General features: G+C 35.7%; 1 protein-coding gene across 1 annotated transcript in view; it reads left to right on the forward strand.

Moving 5' to 3' along the window:
- LOC107707826 (sushi domain-containing protein 2-like) overlaps positions 1-17,693 on the forward strand; it is a 24,853-nt gene extending 7,160 nt beyond the window's left edge. The window contains exons 10-14 of the mRNA XM_016511917.1: positions 380-628; positions 2,273-2,551; positions 3,411-3,587; positions 13,610-13,637; positions 17,537-17,693. Coding sequence (XP_016367403.1) covers positions 380-628; positions 2,273-2,551; positions 3,411-3,587; positions 13,610-13,637; positions 17,537-17,693 — 890 coding nt within the window. The remainder of the gene's footprint in view (positions 1-379; positions 629-2,272; positions 2,552-3,410; positions 3,588-13,609; positions 13,638-17,536) is intronic.
- Positions 17,694-19,062: the final 1,369 nt, after the last annotated feature.

Here is a 19,062-nt window from a genome sequence, read left to right on the forward strand (position 1 = left end):
TATAATTTTGACCCATACAATGTATTGTTGGCTATTGCTACAAATATACCCCAGCGACTTAAGACTGCTTTTGTGCTCCAGGGTCACATATTTGTATCTTTAAATTATTTATTTATGGTAAGTTTCTTTTTTCTCTCTCTTTTTTCAGAGAGAGTAGTGAGTTTATTACAAACAATGTTTGCTAAATAAATTAATGTATTAAAGTATTGACATAATTTATCATTTACATAAATGTAATCATTGACCTTCATACTTTCTGTTAATACTGTTTAATGTTAATATTATTTCAGCAGATGTACAAGACGAAAAATCATGATCTGTTATGCTTGGCAGACTGATTTATGTTACTTGTTGTCTGTTTTTTTATGTCTTGTCCCAGGTGTTTTTGTTTTTTCCCCTAAAGCCACTAATGTGACTGTGATGTTTCCGTCGGGGACGGGGTTAGAGGTCAGGGCAGGTGAAGGGGTCATGACCTTTACCGTTTTACTGCCACATGACTTACAGAACCACACGCTAGGGCTGCTCGGCACAATGAATGACGACCCTGAAGATGATCTGACCTCTAGTAATGGAGTGATCATCCCTCTCAATAGCAGTGCACTGGACATATTCACCTATTGTGCTGGCTGTGAGTAACTGCGTCACTTTTACATTGCTTTACTGCCAGTTCAGTCAGTGCCTGATGAAACTGAAGGAATCTGAAATTACTATTTATACTGCTTGTCATCTGATATCATTTACTTTCAGTGTTGGGGAAAGTTACTTTTAAAAGTAATGCATTACAATATTGCGTTACTCCATAAAAAAGTAACGGATTACGTTACTTAGTTACTTTTTATGGAAAGTAATGCGTTACGTTACTTTTACGTTACTTTTTAAATCTGGACAGGGCTTGCTTGTTTGTTTTTAAAATAAAAAAGTTATATTTTTGGAAAATATAAAAGCCTTTTCACACCAAAAGTGAAATGAATAAGCCTCAGGCTGAAGGGAAAGTAAATGTACGTCCGTACAGTAGAATGCAGAAGAAGACATTTCAACACACTTCAGCAATAAAAAAAGACAAACAAATGTTTGTCTAGAGTAATTTTGGCTTATTAGTACGGTTGAACTGGATCATCGAAGGTCAGAAGCAAAGACATTGGTTAATAGAATGGGATTAAATACATAAAGGATATTTGTGTTGTTTAACATTTAATTATTGCAGGTTCAATAATTTGATTAATCATATTCTGAGTTGCATTATTTTTATTCATTTTGAGGAATACTGAATCTGTGTTTTTTTTTTTTTTTGTGAGTGAGATGAATTAATGCATATTCATATTTATTTTAGAACTACAGTAACATCTTCTGATTTCTCTCAACATGGGGACAGGAGAGCTGTCAATCAATAAATTGGAAAAAAAAGTAACTTGCGTTACTTATTTGAAAAAGTAACTCCGATATTCTCTTGTAAATTAAAAAGTAATGCGTTACTTTACTAGTTACTTGATAAAAGTAATCTGATTGCGTTACTTGTAATGCGTTACCCCCAACACTGTTTACTTTACATTTACTCTATTTAAGAAAGGCTCCATCTGTTGTAAAGCTACAGTTTACTAATTCAAAGACGTTTCATATTTATTTTGTGACTTCCATGTGGCTTTAATGGAATCACAGGTTTAGTCTGTCACGTAAATACTGTAAATGCAGATGTCCCTTTTTTAAGTGTTTCATTGTTGTTATATATTTATTTAGTTGCGATGAAAAAATCCCAATTGCTGTCTACACTTGTTGTCTATGAATAAAATCGTTATAAAAATCAGATCAGCTAATGATCACCGGCAACTAAGTGTCATTGAAGTTCTATAGTGGTTTCAGAAAATAGGTGAATTACCTTTTTAGATTTAATTGCACAAGAACAGCTAAAGTGGAAGCAATTAAAACTGCTCTGGTTTTGAGAGCAGCATTTAATTTAATACTGTTTTAAAAACATGAGGATACATAAAGTCATTTGTAAAATGTCATCCTATACACTCTCAGAAAAAAGGTACAAAAGCTGTCACTGGGGCGGTACCTTTTCAAAAGGGACACTTTTGTACCTTTTAGATACTAATATGTACACTTTAGGTACTAATATGTACCTTTAAGGTACCAATATGGACTCTTTAGGTACAAAGGTGTGCCTTTTGAAAAGGTACCGCCCCAGTGACAACTTTTGTACCTTTTTTTTCTGAGAGTGTATAGTTGAAATCTTTTGCCTCCTCACAAAGTGCCATGTGTTTTTCTTCTCTAGGGGCCGTTACGAATGAGACTTCACTCTTTACTTACGACTCAACCTACCTCCTGAATGAATATTACTATGCCCCAAAGCATGATCCGTCTTTCATGCCAAACTTTTCGGTGACTGAAGACCCAGAGGACCCCCTGCTGGAGCCGGTGCTGAGCCTCTGTGCCGGAGAGTGGGCTTCGTTCTGTAAATACGACGCACTAAGCATGCGCAGTCTGGAACAAGGCAATGCCACACTGCTGGCCTACCGGAGCCATACGTCCACCAAGAAAGCTCTGGAACCTGGTAAGTGGAGCAGTTTCACTGGGAACCTATTGTGCAAAAGCTTCATGTATATTTAGATTTTTTTTTTTTTGCAGGAGTGGTAATTACAGTATTTTCTTTCCCAGACTTCTATATGTGTGATTTAGGCGGCATCTCACAAAAATACATTTTATAATCCGTGTATTTCTGGCCCTGAAATCGAACTGGATGAGCCACGTTCAAAGTTTTTTACTCATCAGATGAATTATGCATTCATGCATCAATTATTTCTATGGCACCACATACCGCCTACAACTGGTAGTTAATGAAATGACTAATGAAGCACATTTGATTGAATAATAATAATAACAATTTTATCATTTTGGCTAATATTGCATTTAGTTTTCTTGCATTAAGCCTAAAAAACACATGATAAAATTACTGCAACAACAGCCTTTTGTGACTAATGCTTCAATTTACAACAGAAATGTTGTGGTATATTTAATTTTAATTATAAAAATATATTTTTTAATTAGATTTTAAATTTTTATATTAAAATGTAATTTAATTTTATTTTATTTATTCTAAATAGGTGCGTACTGTGGTCACCTGAAGCTTGTTTTTGTGCTTTTTCAGATTTTTACAACATGCTCATATAAGTCTTATCAAATGCTATGCATTTATAACTGGTTATGAGGATAAAGACCAATGTCAGCATTACATAGTGACGTCAAAACAACCTTCAGCTGTTTGCTGAATTTTAAACCAGCGGCACACTATTAAAACTGTGCTCTCTGACCATATCTCAGTTATAAAGCATTGGAGACTTGCATATCATCTGACTGTTATCTGTATAATATCTCTATATAGTTTTGTAACGGCTGTGATTTTGTGATCTCAGTGCAATCCTGTGGTTGGTTGTCACCACCTAACCACGGTCAGAAGGAAGGAACCTTGTACCTTGAAGGGGCAAAGGTCACATTCTCATGTAACAGTGGATACAGTCTCTACGGGTCTCAAGAACACACATGTCAAGCAGACGGCGAGTGGTCTGGAGAAGATACACACTGTGTGGCTGGTAGGTAAAAGTGAAAAAGAAAATCCTGTGACGAATGACTCACAGACAAGTTGTTGCAAACCACTAGATGGCATTGTTTCCCTTTTTAAAGTTCATATCCTCTTGAGATACTAGAAGGCTTTAGTAGGTAATAATAATAATAATAATGTTTATTTTATATAGCGCAAACTCAAGGTCACTTCACAATATCAGAACTGATAAACATGACAGAAAAACAAAATACAGATAAACATGAAATCCATTGCATGAGATCAGAGAAACAAGAAAGGAAAAGCTATGTTTTAAGGTGGGTTTTGAAAGTGTGGGGAAAAGGTGATTCTTTTTTTTTTTTTTACTTTTCCTCCATATTCCATTATGAATAGATGATTTTACATATATAAGTCGAATAATTGCTGTCTCTACCATTCAACATTTTTTCGGGCTTTCAAGGCTGCATTTATTTGTTTATAAACTAAACTAACTTTTAAAAGAACTGTTTTCTGTTTAGATTTTTTTTTTAATAGAATTTATTCCTTTGAATTTTCAGCATCATTACTCTACTCTTCAGTGTCACATGATCCTTCAGAAATCATACTAATATGCTGATTTGCTGCTCAAAAAAATATTTCTTATTATTATCAGTGTTGAAAACAATTGTGCTGTTTGATATTTTTTGGAAACCTTGATACATTTCTTTCTGGATTATTTGATGAATAGAAAGTTCAAAATCAGTACAGGGCCTAAGACGAGAGACTCGTCTTGTCAAACAGACCGGTCACGAGAGCGCAGCAGTCGCACAGACAAACCTGGATGTACTTGCGCTTGTTAACTCTTGACCTCTCGGTCTCATCAGAGCAGAGCGGCGTACTTCCCCTCGATAGGCATCTTCAGGATGGATCTGTTTAGAATCTGATCTGGACTCTCTCCATCAAACACATGAAGCGTGTATCTGCTCCGCAGCTGCAGAAATTCATCCCCCGCTGGTTCGTTGCGTAACCCGAGAGCCAAAACAGAGCAACACACCGGGCCTGTGAGCCAAACCACCTCGCGGTGAATTTACTGAATGCACGCTATTGTAAACATGTTGGATAATTAATATTGGGGAAACTAATAAATAGTAGTGTAGTGGTTGGTGTTCAGCCAGTGCTTTGAAGCTTGTCATCTGTCAGTCGTGATATTGATCAGTATTTGCTGGTCGTAGAAGTACATTGCGTACAGTGCACTTTCTAAATCAATAAAGCAGCCGTTATCGGCTTTATTGATTAATGATCATGGAGTTTATTATCCAACTTGATAAGCATATTTGTGAAACTTTCAGATAAAGGATTTTCATTGAACTCACAGGTTTGTGTATAGGCACTATTTTATTACCGCCATCACTCACAACTCATTATTTATCATCAGGAAATTGTAGGAGAGCATTTTTCTTGATATATGTTTGCTCGCACACCGCTCACACCGCTGCGGTCAGACTACACTCTAAAAAATAAAGGTGCTTCACGATGCCATAGAAAAACCTTTTTTGTCTAAATGGTTCCATAAAGAACCTTTAATCTTTCTGTTTCACAAAAGGTTCTTTGTGGCGAAAAGAAGGTTCTTCAGATTATAAAAAGGTAAGAAAGAGATGGTTCTTTAAAGAACCTTTGACTGAATGCTTCTTTGTGGAACCAAAAAGGGTTCTTCTATGGCATCGCTTTTACCTTTTTCTTTCTGTCTACGTGTTTCTCTTTATTTTCTCTCTTACGCACCTGCATTTAAGAAAAATAATATAATACTTTTTTTGCATTTATAGTAAAATTGCAAGTTCTTTGTTTTGAAATGTAAAGCTGTCAAGCTTTTATTTTGGCGGAAGCCCGCAGGGAGCCCTTAAAGCTTCACTGTTGTTGACAGCAGCCGGTTTATAAGCGCATCTCATTACAATTTTGGAAAGATAGTTGGCACATGTTGGGTTCCTAAATGCATGTTATGAGCAACCCAAACTCAGAGCAGATGTAGAGATGGAGTTCATGTGGAGCAGCATTTACTGCAGACTGAGCCGCTCTGAGACACTAGAAACACCGGATCACGCCGCTTGCATGTAAATGAACACAGTGCCGCGCTTCACTCTGAAACACGCAGGACATCTCCCAGCTTTTGTGATTTGATAATCACACTAAGCCATATTTCAATTTTGGGTTTTAATTGCAATTAATCAGTGTTTTCCCCCTCTCTTCTCTGAATTTGAATGTGTATTTTTAGCTACTAACATCCACAGTGTTCAATTCAATTCAAGTTTATTTGTACAGCGCTTTTCACGATACAAATCGTTGCAAAGCAACGTTCCAGCAAATTAAGTTTCTACAATATTTAGTGGTAGCTTATCAGTGGTGACTGTCAGTCAATGTTGTTTCACGAGAATGACGTGGGACCAGTTTGGTGGGGTTTTTTCATTTGCAAAAGTAATTTTTCAGCTGTCATAAAGGATTCGCACAGATCCGCTCTAGTTAGCATGAAAGCACAGCCTACAGATAACCCCCCTCCATACATGTACATCTTTTCATTCTCATGGTATGGCCATATCTGTTGCTCTTGAGCTTGTCTATAGTCATTATCTTTGTCTGGCGCTCTTAAGAGCTGACATGTGTCATAGTGAGCGAGGGGCTCAGGGCTCCACCTCCACTTGAACTGATAGTCGCACTAAACCTCTGTTTACTCCCATGTTGCAAAACAATGTGGGGTCTCAGCGATCTTTTTCCCTCTTATCTGTTCCTCTGCTTTCCCTCTCTCGCTCTCTCCTTCTCTTTCTATTGTTTTGGCTACTGGCTGATAAAGGTTGACATTCTAGCCCACATACCCCTCGAGCATGTCAGTGGCGCTGGGATCAAAGAGCTGCCCGGGCCTGTAATTGACTTCCCATTACAGCGCTCTGAACCCCCAGCAAATAACCCTCAACGGTTAGTTATTTGCATGCATTCCAGTACCGTTCATATTCAGAGGAGCAAAAAGCAGCAAAGTGAGGGTGAAATGAAGTGAAAAGTGCAGGTTAACAAAAAGGACAATCATGTGGCATGTGCAGGGCTGCAAGCAATAATTATTTCAAAAATCTGTCAATTATTTCCTCAATTAATCATCATTTCAAACATCTCCCAAATAATGTATGCATAATTTTTCAAATATAAATCAGTGATTTTAACTAGTTAAAGAAATGAAACAAAATCTGTTTTTTTACAGATGTAATCAAAAATGGCTCTTGTTCCGGATTAGATGGATATAATGTTGGAACTTGTTAATAATGTAATTATTGAGTTCTGGAATTTGAATTTTTTTTCAGACAGTAATCTTTCTAATTTCGCAAATTTCCTGTTTTTATGAGGAGAAAGAGTTCACCTGTCCGGTGCTCTTTTTGCAATTTTTCTAAAAGTACATAAAGTACACAAAATATGTATACTGTATATACATTTAAAATGTAATGTAATTTTACAAATTAATGACACTTTTTGCAGATTGATATTTTTGTATATACCATGAAAAGAGCAACATTTATTTGAGCTATACATTTTTTTGTAACATTATAAATCTTCTTATTGTCACTTTTGATCAATTTAAAGCATTTTAACTGTATTTTCATCACACACACACACATGTAAAACTTCAACTTAATGTGTTCAATTTAATATATATATATATATATATATATATATATACAACTAGAAGTGTGTTTTAAAACCTGTAAATACACAAGTTTTAACAACAAGACAGTTTTATTATTATTTTTTTTTAAATGGGAATGCATTGTTCCTGTTGAAGGACCCAGCTAATCTGTAATGAAATTTAAGGTTGATTCTTGTCAATTTGATTAAAAATTTTATTGAATTGATGTTGCAGCCCTAGTTTTGAGAGTCAATAGCGCTGTTTTGTTGGGTCTGACCTCATGAAGCCCATCTGGACTCTGTGTTTGTATAAGTGTGCCTCACTGCTCTGCAGATGCCCTGAGTCTCTACATATGGCACTGATGCTGTACCGCTTTGTCGAATTACACTGGTTATAACTCTCTCTCCATAAAGAGTCACAAGATGGGGAAAAAGGAGGCTACAGGGAAGCAAAGAAGTCGATTAGGAAGAGCAGTAGACGTGAAAAAGAAATCATCTCTCCAACTTCCAAGAACAGAGAGAGATATTTATTCTTAAAGGACACTCACATATGAGTGCACATCCCAATGAGACCCTGGAGGATGCAGAACGGCATGAGGGGGCACAGAGAAATGACGGACACAGCCGCCAGTGAAAATGCATTGTGACAGACTGAACTCCGCTGCAGAGAGAGTAGGAATATGATGCAGAACCGAACTGACAGCGTGAGTTTAGCCGCTAACTTGCTCTTTTTCTTGTTCCCAAGGCAACGTGTCATCAGCATCGGTCCAGGTCACCTGCAGCCCTCGAGTGCATTTGAGGGGCTAGAAAAACATGTGCAAAAGCAAACAGTGCTGTAAATATTGTGAAGTGAAGCCACAGCACTAGCAAAGTCAGTGCTGTAAACATTGTGCTCATAAGTTTGGATCGGTAGGATTTTTTTATTGTATTCAAAAAAAGTATCTTATGCTCTCCAAGGCTAAATTTGGTGGATTAAGAATACAGTAAAAACAGTGTTATTGTGAAATATTATTGCGATTTAAAATACCTAATCCTTTTCTGTTGTAATAGTTTGATTTATTCCTGTGATGGCAAAGCTGAATTTTCAGCAGCCATTAATTCAGTGTCACATGATCCTTCAGAAATCATTCTAATATGCTGATTGCATTTATTTGAAATAGAAATCTTTTGTAGCACTGAAAATGTCTTTACCGTCACTTTTGATCAATTTAATGCATCCTTGCTGAATAAAAATATTAATTTCTTAAAACAATCTTTTTGAGTGATATTTTAGGTGTATGTATCACTTTTAGGATACCTTTATGTTGCTTGAAAAAATCTGTTCATTTATTGAAATTGCATGGGAAAGAATGTGCAGTACAATTCTCTAAGATATAGTCTTTTGTGTAAAAAAAAAAAAAAAAAGGAATTGGGTTTCAAACAGCATGATGTTGCATACAGTAAAGTTTTCTTTTTTTGGCTTAACTATTCCTTTAAATATGCCAGTCAGTATTTTCTAGATTTGAATTATTGCAGTCAAACAGGCTTTTTCTGCTGAGAGTAGTTTATGTGACAGTGTCACGCAAAGGTGTCACGTCACATTTTGTTTGAACTTTCCAACTCAAATGTTTGCTCATGTCATATATAATCTTGATATATGATAAAGATGAACTCCTAAAGCTCACCTATAGGCCGAATACATCTCGTATATATGTTCTTCACAGAAAAAAACCCAGACATGATAGAATTCAACAGTTTTCTGGTGTAAATGCATGATTTATATTACCCACTTATCTCTCCTCGTCGAGATTTACTATTAGAGATGCATATATATTTGTGTTTAAGTTTGTTTGTTTTTTAAGTCGAGTCAGTTTAAATAGTGATTACATAATTATTCTCAAAAAAATAAAAAATAGACGTTAACTGACTCTTCTCTGCTAATCTTCTCCGCCCCCCACTCTAGTAATTTTCCCTCTCCTTTCTCCTCTTTCCCCCGGTTGTAAAGCCTCTAGCTGTCAGTTAGATCATGTCTAGAGTTTCAGCCATGGGGGGTAATATGTCTCACCTGCCCCTCATAAACCCATCCCTCTTTCATCCTGTGGGGGAAGGTAATCAGAGAGTGCACACCTGTATTGAGAGAGATGTACCGCCGCTCTCCTATCCTTTACAAATGCACTGATAAAACTCAAGGCTGTGACACCCCTATATTTGTAGTTATACAGGCAAGTAATCAGGGCCTCTCGTTGTATGCAGGTATATGTGTCACAGGCACATTGCTAATTCTAGTTTTTCTGTCTTCATGCTAGGACACTTTAAATAAATATTCAAATATGTAAACTCTTCACCCAAGACACAATAGCTCTGCTTCAAAACCTGAGTTCCCTACATAGGCAGCATCCTAAGTGAACTTCATAGGCGAATGAATTAAAATAGCACTCTTCACAACTCGCAATTGATTCCAATAGAGTTTGACATCGCAGTGTTGCTAAATAAAGCATTAAACCCCGTGAAGCCGTGGTTTACAGTGAATTTATAACAGCTAAGGGGCGTTGTTAGGTATGACGCGAAGCGGAGAAACCCCCTTAGCTGTTATAAATTCACTGTAAACCACGGCTTCACGGGGCTTATTGCTTTTATAAAACGGTTATACGTAGTAAGGTTTCACAAAATAAACCAAATAAATACGCAAATAAAGTGTAATGATATTAATAAAAACAGTATTCTTCCACCAAACAATGTAGCTCCTCAGAATCAGTTGTGGTTGCAACAAAGTGGTTGCCGAGCAACAGACAGAAGTAAACAAAGGTGTATGTTACTTTGTAGAGTAATTTACAACAGTTTCGAACGTGGCTCAGCCAATCAGAATCAAGGACCGGAACTCTCCGTTTTATAAATAACAACATGATACTGTCACATATAAAAACCCATTCTACAGATAGAATTAGAAAAGTCATCTTGGAAAGAATTATAATGTGTTGGTAAGGGTGTCTATGCTAGGTAGGCAACGTAATATGTTCTGCAACAGAGCTGTTGTTTGTGTTATTTTGTTTTGTTTCATTTTAATTTATGTATGTATGTATTTATTTATTTGCTAGCTATATTCGTAAAACATTTTAAACCAACCATCATCATTATTATATAGGTTAATAAATGCACTAAAATAAATTTTCTTGGAAAAAAATCTACAAATAAAAGAATCTGTAAGGGGCAGAGTTACAGTTAAGGTAATTGTATTGCTGCCATTACTAGTTTAATTTAAGAACAATAGAGGTCATCATCAGTGTAAAACACTCTTTTACTATTACTTTTGTGTCCCCATTAGGATCGCGAAACGTACACTGAATTGCTTGAGAAAAATCCATAATTCTATATAATGTCATCCTATAGATACACACAGGAGAAAAAAAACTAATATTTTTAGAACAAATATTTGAACATTCTAAAAAGGTAAATCTCCTGGAGAAGCTGAATTGCTTAGAAGTTTATTTTTATCCCATTAGAAAATCATTTATTTTTTATTTTAAGCATAAACTTTATTACATTTTGATATTTTTTTAAATTAATAATAATAATAATAATTTGCAATATCTATCCATTCATTCTCTATACCAATTATCCTCTCTATGTTTGTGGTAATTTAAGATATATTCTTTGAAAGCAAGTCTGAATATCTTTTTATTTTTAGGATGGATTAAATATTAAGGTCATACTTTATATTAAGTGTCTTTTAAGGTGTAGTTCATCCAAAATGAAAATTCGGTCATTAATTACTCACCGTCATGTCATTCTTAACCCGTAAGACATTCGGGAACACAGATTAAGATATTTTTGATGAAATCCGAGAGCTTTCTGACCCTTCATAGACGACAAGGGTCCTACAGTGGTCAAGGCCCAGAGATAGTACAGAAATCGTTAAAACAGTCCATGTGACATCGGTGGTTCAAACATAATTTTACGAAGCTACGAGAATACTTTTTGTGCGCAAAGAAAACAAAAATAATGACTTCATTCAACGATTTCTTCTCTTCTGGTGCCTTTTTTCATTTTCATTTTTGGGTGAACTATCCCTTTGACTACTGCTTGTAAAAAAAAAAAAAAATGAAAGAAAAAAAAGTAATGTACAATGTATTTATTGTATCCATGTTGTATTGCTAAACAATTTTACTGCTATTGAGGTGAGATGCGGTTAAGGTTAGGGACAGGTTTTGTGGCATGTTAAGGTTTAAAGATGGGTCAACAGTGTTTTAGTTTGATCACCGATAAAAAGAAAATTCTGGGAAAAATGTCCATTTGTCTGTTACTTCCACTACACTTCAGTTCCTTCTTTGTGCACACATGTGTATACTGTGGTTGTGTGTGTGTGTGTGTGTATGTCTGTCCTTATGTCGCCACATATGTATCTGTGTCGGCATCGTTGTGTTTCTTTTGTTCCTGCTTTCATCTGTGTGTGTGAGTTACGTGCTTACCTGACCCAGACACCCTGGTACTTTCCAGCGATTGGGTTTCCCAGCAGGCCTCAGCAGGCCTTTCTCCCTCCCATTGCAAAGTCATTAACACAGAGACACACACACACACACACACACGCACACACACACACTCTCTGATGTGCTATTACGCTTCCTCATTCTGGTCCTATCACACATCAAAGTCAGAGCCGGGGCCCGTACAGGACAGATGGTTATCGCTAAACACTTTTGCCCACTGAACATTTACTGTATCTTATAATCATGAAGGCTCATGGAAATTAGTTTATATAGTGCTGCCAAATTCACGCTAAATATTTGGGCATGGGTAAGAAAGACAAATCGCTCATATCTAAAAGAATTGTTTCTAAATGGATAAATCGGTTCTTCAGCACCTGAAGTTTAGTTGCTAGATTCATTACTGTATTTTGGTCCTTTTGTGTTTGGTTTGAAGCTGTCTGTCTGTATGCTAGGGTGCTCCAGATGCACATATAAAAGACACCGACCTGCTTTCAAACTACTTCTCATGCCGTGGTCTTTTGGGCTGTGATTTATACATGCAAGAAAAAGATGACAGTCTTAATGAGCTCTTGGAATGCCATATAGAAAACGCCTTGAGGATGTTTCTGAACATAATGGTGCGGACAGCTCCAAAGAGCCAGGACTTTCTGTACACCTGTGGGTAGCCAAAGGGAGGAGACCTGTGTGTGTGTGTGTGTGTGTGTGCCTACTTAACCACATTTTGAGGACAAATGTGTGACCCTGGAGCACAAAACCAGTCATAAGGGTCCATTTTTTTTTAATTGAGTTTTATACATCATCTGAAAGCTGAATAAATAAGCTTTCCATTGATGTATGGTTTGTTAGGATAGGACAATATCTGAGGGTGCAAAAAAATCTAAATATTGAGAAAATCGTCTTTAAAGTTGTCCAAATGAAGTTCTTAGCAATGCATATTACTAATCAAAAATTAAGTTTTGATATATTTATGATAGGAAATTTACAAAATAACTCCATGGAACATGATCTTTACTTAATATCCTAATGATTTTTGGCATAAAAGAAAAATCAATAATTTTGACCCATACAATGTATTGTTGGCTATTGCTACAAATATACCCCAACGACTTAAGACTGGTTTTGTGCTCCAGGGTTACATATTGTGAAAGTCAATGGGAATGGAAACTGTTGGTTACCAGCATTCTTCAAAACATCTGCAAGAATTGTTAATGGAATAAAAATTGGAAGCAGAACCATTCATTTCGATGTGGGTTTCATCTCTTTGTGATCTTGTCCAGATTCGAGCTTTGTTAGGATAGGACAATATTTGGCTGAGATACAACTATTTGAAAATCTGGAATCTGAGGGTGCAAAAAAATCTAAATATTGAGAAAATCGTCTTTAAAGTTGTCCAAATGAAGTTCTTAGCAATGCATATTACTAATCAAAAATTAAGTTTTGATATATTTATGATAGGAAATTTACAAAATATCTCCATGGAACATGATCTTTACTTAATATCCTAATGATTTTTGGCATAAAAGAAAATTGGATCATTTTGACCCAGCGACTTAAGACTGGTTTTGTGCTCCAGGGTCACATTTGTATACCCAAAAGTGAGCTAAACTTGACAAAACCTCCAAAAACCTCCCTTTGTAAAACGGGTATAAAAATTAATTAAAGTGTTTTTTTTTGTTGTTTTTTTAAATGCAGAAAGTTTTCTGCAAGGGGTAGGGTTAGGGTGTGGGTTAGGATTTGCTTCTAAAATCTATATTTATCTTTATATAAAAACAATAGAAGTCAATGTAATGTCCCCATTTAGATAGCTAAGTAAACGTGTGTGTGTGTGTGTGTGTGTGTGTGTGTGTGTGTGTGTGTATGTACCCAAACATGCAATTTCAGCATTTGGAAGTCTGATGTTTGATGATTATTCATATTAATAACGGTTATGTTTTCTTTTTTGTTTTTTCAGAGAAGCGAGGAAACAACAAGATGACAAGGTGACCTATCAGCAGCCTGGGTCACATCTGTGATGTTCATCAGAGTGTGCATCCTTAGACATTTGTAAAAAGAGTTTATTAACAGTATTAGACTTGTTTAAATCTTATGTTTCTAATTTAACATTCTTTGTTTTAACATTAATTTTTGTCTGTGGGCAGTAGTTTAGTGTGTGTCTTGACTGATATTGTAAAAAATCTGATGATCAGATTAATGGCTGCCTCTAGAATTATCCACCTGGTCTGTAACATTGACTTATACCGCTGTTGAAGTTCATTTTAGATGTGTGTTGTCTGGCTATGAACCACAAATGAGAGACTCCACCAGGTCCTGAGGATAGTAAACAACAGATCTGTTCCAAAACCTATTCAGGTGCTTCTGAAAAAAAAAAAAAATTATGACGCCTTCTAAAAAAACAGGAAAAATCACAGTTAATACAATGCACTGTGTTCGGTGAAAACAATGTCTAGCCAAAATGTATTTCAAACATATGGTTAATTAATATAAGTTGCACCGCACTGTAAAAAAAATATAAAATCATTAAATTGCGTCAGCATGTTTTTCCATTACTTTAACTCATCAACTTAATTTTTCAAGTTACACAAGATTCAACTCAGTTTTTCTAGTCAGTTTAATATAATGCAATTTGAAATTATTTGCGCAGCCAATTCGATTGCACTTAAAAATTTAAGGCAGTAACTGAACTTAAGTTGAAATAAAATTTTCCAAATATATATATATATATATATATATATATATTTTCAAAATAATTTCGTTTACACCTTTAAATACGAAAAATATGACCTTTAAATATTGCAAAAATAAATCTAGGGGTGTTTTTTTTTTTTTTAAATTTTTGCTACACGTTTGCTGTGTAGGTCTACCAAAATGATATACAGATGTCAACTAACACTTGCATGCAGTATATTATATTCATTCTTATTGGAAATTCGCTATTGTCGCCAATATTTCTGCACATTTTATGATTATTAGAGTGGTTTAAGACATGTGAATGTCAGTCTCTTTTGAATTCAGTCACATTTAGTATCCTGTGAGAGCGCTGTGTGTGTGTGTGTGAATTTAAAAATTGTTGCTCATTTTCTATATGCTTTCAACAAGCATGTTGTATTCTAAAATACCACATTTTACCATTTTGCAGATTCCGCCTGAGACTTCTTAGATTCCGTAACAGTTAGAATACTGTTTATAGTGCAGTTGCCTAAGTAGGCACCAATCAAGGCAGCTCACGTGTGAGTCTTTTTTAACATCTTTTTTGTCTACATTTACATTTCTTCCAGTTTGATTTTGAAATAAAGCCTCATACTGTGTTCATTTTGTCTCATTTTACACACGCACATACCACAGAGAGCACTGGCGTAACGGAAGCTGGCTCTGGATCAGTGTACAAGGGCAAATGTCCACTAAAACGTATCCATCATCTAGCCACAGGTCTCCATACAGCACTTGCACTGGAGTAACTTTTCCTTCGGAAAACAAATGCGGGAAGAGAACGGGAAACAGGAGGAATGCACGGCCCATGCCCCGATGACTCTGAGCGATAGATGGTCAGCATGTGCTCAACCCAATTAAAATGATCTGGACCACTTGACGAGAAGTGTTTCCACTGTGTAGGTGATTTGAACTAGCGCTCTATCCCACTTGCAGATGTGGAACGTGTCTTTTCCCAAACATTCGTTTGCAGAAGTTACTTGAAAACTGAAACGCACAACTGTCCTGGAGCTCTACACCGGTGGTCCTCACAGATAACACCGTTTAATCACACTTTGTTCCAATTTCAGATCTTAGTCTGTGTTGGGAAGGAGATGCGGTGGAGCAGGGCTCATTTGGGGTTAGTCAGACTTCAAATGAGATGAATGCGCTCTTTGTGAAAGCTTTCAATGTGCTTGCGTTTATTTAACTTGATTAGTAACTGAAGTGAAATGCAGGTAAATCTCTCTGATTTGTTCTGGCCAGTTTACCTTCAAAGCCCAAATTTCTCATTACATTACCCTTTTATCCTGTTAAACTGTGGGATTTAGCACATCTTATGTTTGTCTGACACTTTTGTGCAGGTGTAAATGTTCATAAAGCTCATGTCAGCTAGTCACTCTTATAACCCATCAGCTTCTCATCCAGGCAGATATCAACTCAGCTGGAAAGATCGGGATTCGATCTGATTGTAGAGTAACGGGTGAACATCTCTTCTGGAGTTTCACCTGATCTCCGCTTGTATCGTGCAGTTTTGAACTTGTTGTATGGAGTCTGCAAAATGAATCTGAATTGATATTTGTTGAGTCTGGTTTGTGTTTAGATTTCAATCTACTGTTTATCTGTGTTTAGATTGAGTTTGTCTACTTGAACTTTGAAAGAAAGGGCAGGATCCGGCTGTTGATGGAGAGTCACATTGGTAAACTTCTGCTTGAGCTGCTTTACTGTAAAATTGTTCTTTAGAAGGAAGTTCTGTCCAATGCACCCGAGTTCCTTTTAAGAGGATGAGAAAAGCAGCGGATTTATGAAAGCTTCAGTAACTCTTTACTTTAAAGGGGTCATATGATGCTATTTTAAAGATCATTATTTTGTGTATTTGGTGTAACAGAATATGTTGACATGCTTTAATGTTCAAAAAACACATTATTTTTAAAATACTGTACATTATTGTAGGCCCTCTATGTCCCGCCTCGTGTATAATGCATTATAAAAGTAGTTTTAATGCACATGCACCTTATAATGCATTGCACAATCTCATGAATAATTGTAACCACAGTTAATACATTATAACACTTATCAATTCATTGTTACACTATGCATTTTAAATTTGGTTATAATTATTTATGAAAATATATAATGTATTACAATGCACATTATGAATAATTATAATCCTTTATAATGCATTATACATAAAGGCTTTAAGTAAAGTGTTTTACGAAAGCTTATAATGATTGTTGAGAGAAGCTGTTAAATCTTCTTACAAGACTGCAGTGCGATTGTTCAAGGGATCACTCCTTCTAAAATGACATTTATGTTATTTATCCTTAAATTTCTGTTGTTTTTCCAAATCCATTTGGAAGATTATTCTGATCTCGGTTTAGGTCTGTGTGACTCATCTATATTTTATTGTCCATTAAAACAAAATGATAGCTTTTGGTTAAAAAGAAAAAATTACATTTACATTTTTTATATATTGGAATCCTACAAAAATATTAAGCAGCACTACTGTTTTCATTAATAATTGTTATTAACTTATGGTTTTTATTTTTATCAATTATTTACTTCAATAATAATAATACATTGATATGGTATTAGTGAGAATGATTTCTGAAGGATCATTTAGCTTTTCCATTAAAAAAAGTACACAGTAAACAGTCTTTTAAGTTGTAATACTATTTTGCAATGTTACTCTTTTGACTATTTTTGATCAAATAAATGCAGCCTTGGTGAGCATAAAAGAGACTTTCAAAATAAGTCAAAAATCTGACTCCAAACTTTTGATCAGTAATGTGTATCTTCAGTTCTTGAAAGCAGATTTTGAAAAATATTTTTTCTCCAACTTTGCACGCTTGAACATTTATGTTAAAATGCGTTTGCTTTTTCTCTATTGTGAGGAGCATTTTGCTTATTTGCAGTGCAAGTGTTTGGGTGAACATACACATGAATGTTTAAAGTTTGGAGGAAGAGTAAATAAACATGAACTCTTTTGAATTGCTCTTTTTTTGAGTTTACCGTTCCCTAAATGTTTTAGCTCACCACCTTATAGAGCCCACTACTGCTAAAACAAACGTATAAAAGAGTGACACTGAAACAAAAGGCAATTATACAAGTACATGAACTGAGGATTTCTTTTAAACTTGAAAATTCACAAATGAGATAACGCGTAGACTATTGACCTCTTCTTTTGTCTCAGTCACATCCTCACCAGAACTTTCCAGAACTTCTGGAGTGGGCAGACAGCATGTCTTTCATCATCTCCTGAGTCACTTCTGTTTTTAACGTTCAGCGTCATGCTGCGGAGGCCACAGGAAAGGCCTGCACCTCGCTTTACTACACCACAGAAAGCGTGAGCGGAGGAAAAAACACGCTCGCACATGTATTCCCCCTTTCCATTACAACGGAAACCATTAGAGTTCCCATCAATCTGCCACCGTTTTGAGGTAAAGCTCCAAGAATTGGCAGCTGCAGAGACGTGCCAGCTCAACAACCATCCACTGCTTATGGAAACTATGGAATTATAAATATGTTTCCTTGGACATTGTCTCCAACTTGTTTGCTTTTTTCCTAGCTTCATCGTTTCGGGGCATGCAAAAATTCTCATAGACCATGGAGGCTGTTCTTTTTATTTCTTCCTTTCCCTCCTCATTTCTCTTTGCCAACCAAGCTTGAAGACAACATGTAATCTCTGGTGTCTTAATTCAATTAAGGCCTATCATATTTCTTCCATCCCTCGTGTACCACCATGAATATGTAGCTTTGCAACTGCACCCTCCTGCCAACTTAAACAGCGCTGTTTTTTCAAGAAGCTTTTAGATTGTTCCGTCTGAGTTCAGTCCCTACAGGTTGCACTTTTAACTCAGATGTGCTCAGACCTTTCGTTTCTCACTATTACATGCAACTTTTTTGATAGTCACCCCGGATTTATTTTAAAACATTAAAGAGGAGCCGTATCTTAGAAAGTCTTATTCAAACCCAGCGAGTCTGGTTAAGATGGGCAGCGTTTGCACATGAAAGTTGATTTACGCGACTGATGTGGCTGGAACCGCTCTCTCTTTAAAGGAGAATCTAAATCCATCCCAGAATCCCCCCAAATCTGGGAGAGCTTTGTCCCTGCCATTACAGATAATGACTTTGACCCAGCATGGATGATTAAGCGTAATGGTCTGGGCTGAATAGGTTTGATCTGCCAAAAGCAAGTTAAAAGAGAGAGAGAACAAAACAAAAAAAAGGGTTTCCCCCTTCTCCATCTCAGCTATTAATCAAACGCATGTCTTATAAAAAGAAATATGACTTTCTCTATATTGTAGAAGAAAAACAATCTGTCATAGTAGTAGAGAATATAAAATATTCATCAGATAAAATAATTATTTCACTTTAGTTCCTGAGTTGTTTTCTGACTGTGAGATGACAAAAATGAAACACATACACTGTAGACAAAAAAAATAATTATTTGCATAATAAATTATGATTTTGTTGTTCATATATTTATAAATATTATCAATAATGTTGTTATTGATATCTCCGCGTTGTGTAAATACCTGTTAATATTTTATATTATTAGCATACTAAGAATTGCGATATGTAAAATTGACCTTCACATTCTTAAGGTTGACAAAGAAATAATCATAAATGACTATTAATTAGTGTCAAAACAGAAACACAAAATAAATGATAATTTATTTAGTCCTGGATTCCTATGGAATAGAGAAACCTGAACAT

This window comes from Sinocyclocheilus rhinocerous, unplaced genomic scaffold (genome assembly GCF_001515625.1).
Source record: "Sinocyclocheilus rhinocerous isolate Xijiao unplaced genomic scaffold, SAMN03320098_v1.1 scaffold1256, whole genome shotgun sequence".
Taxonomy (NCBI): Eukaryota; Metazoa; Chordata; class Actinopteri; order Cypriniformes; family Cyprinidae; genus Sinocyclocheilus; species Sinocyclocheilus rhinocerous.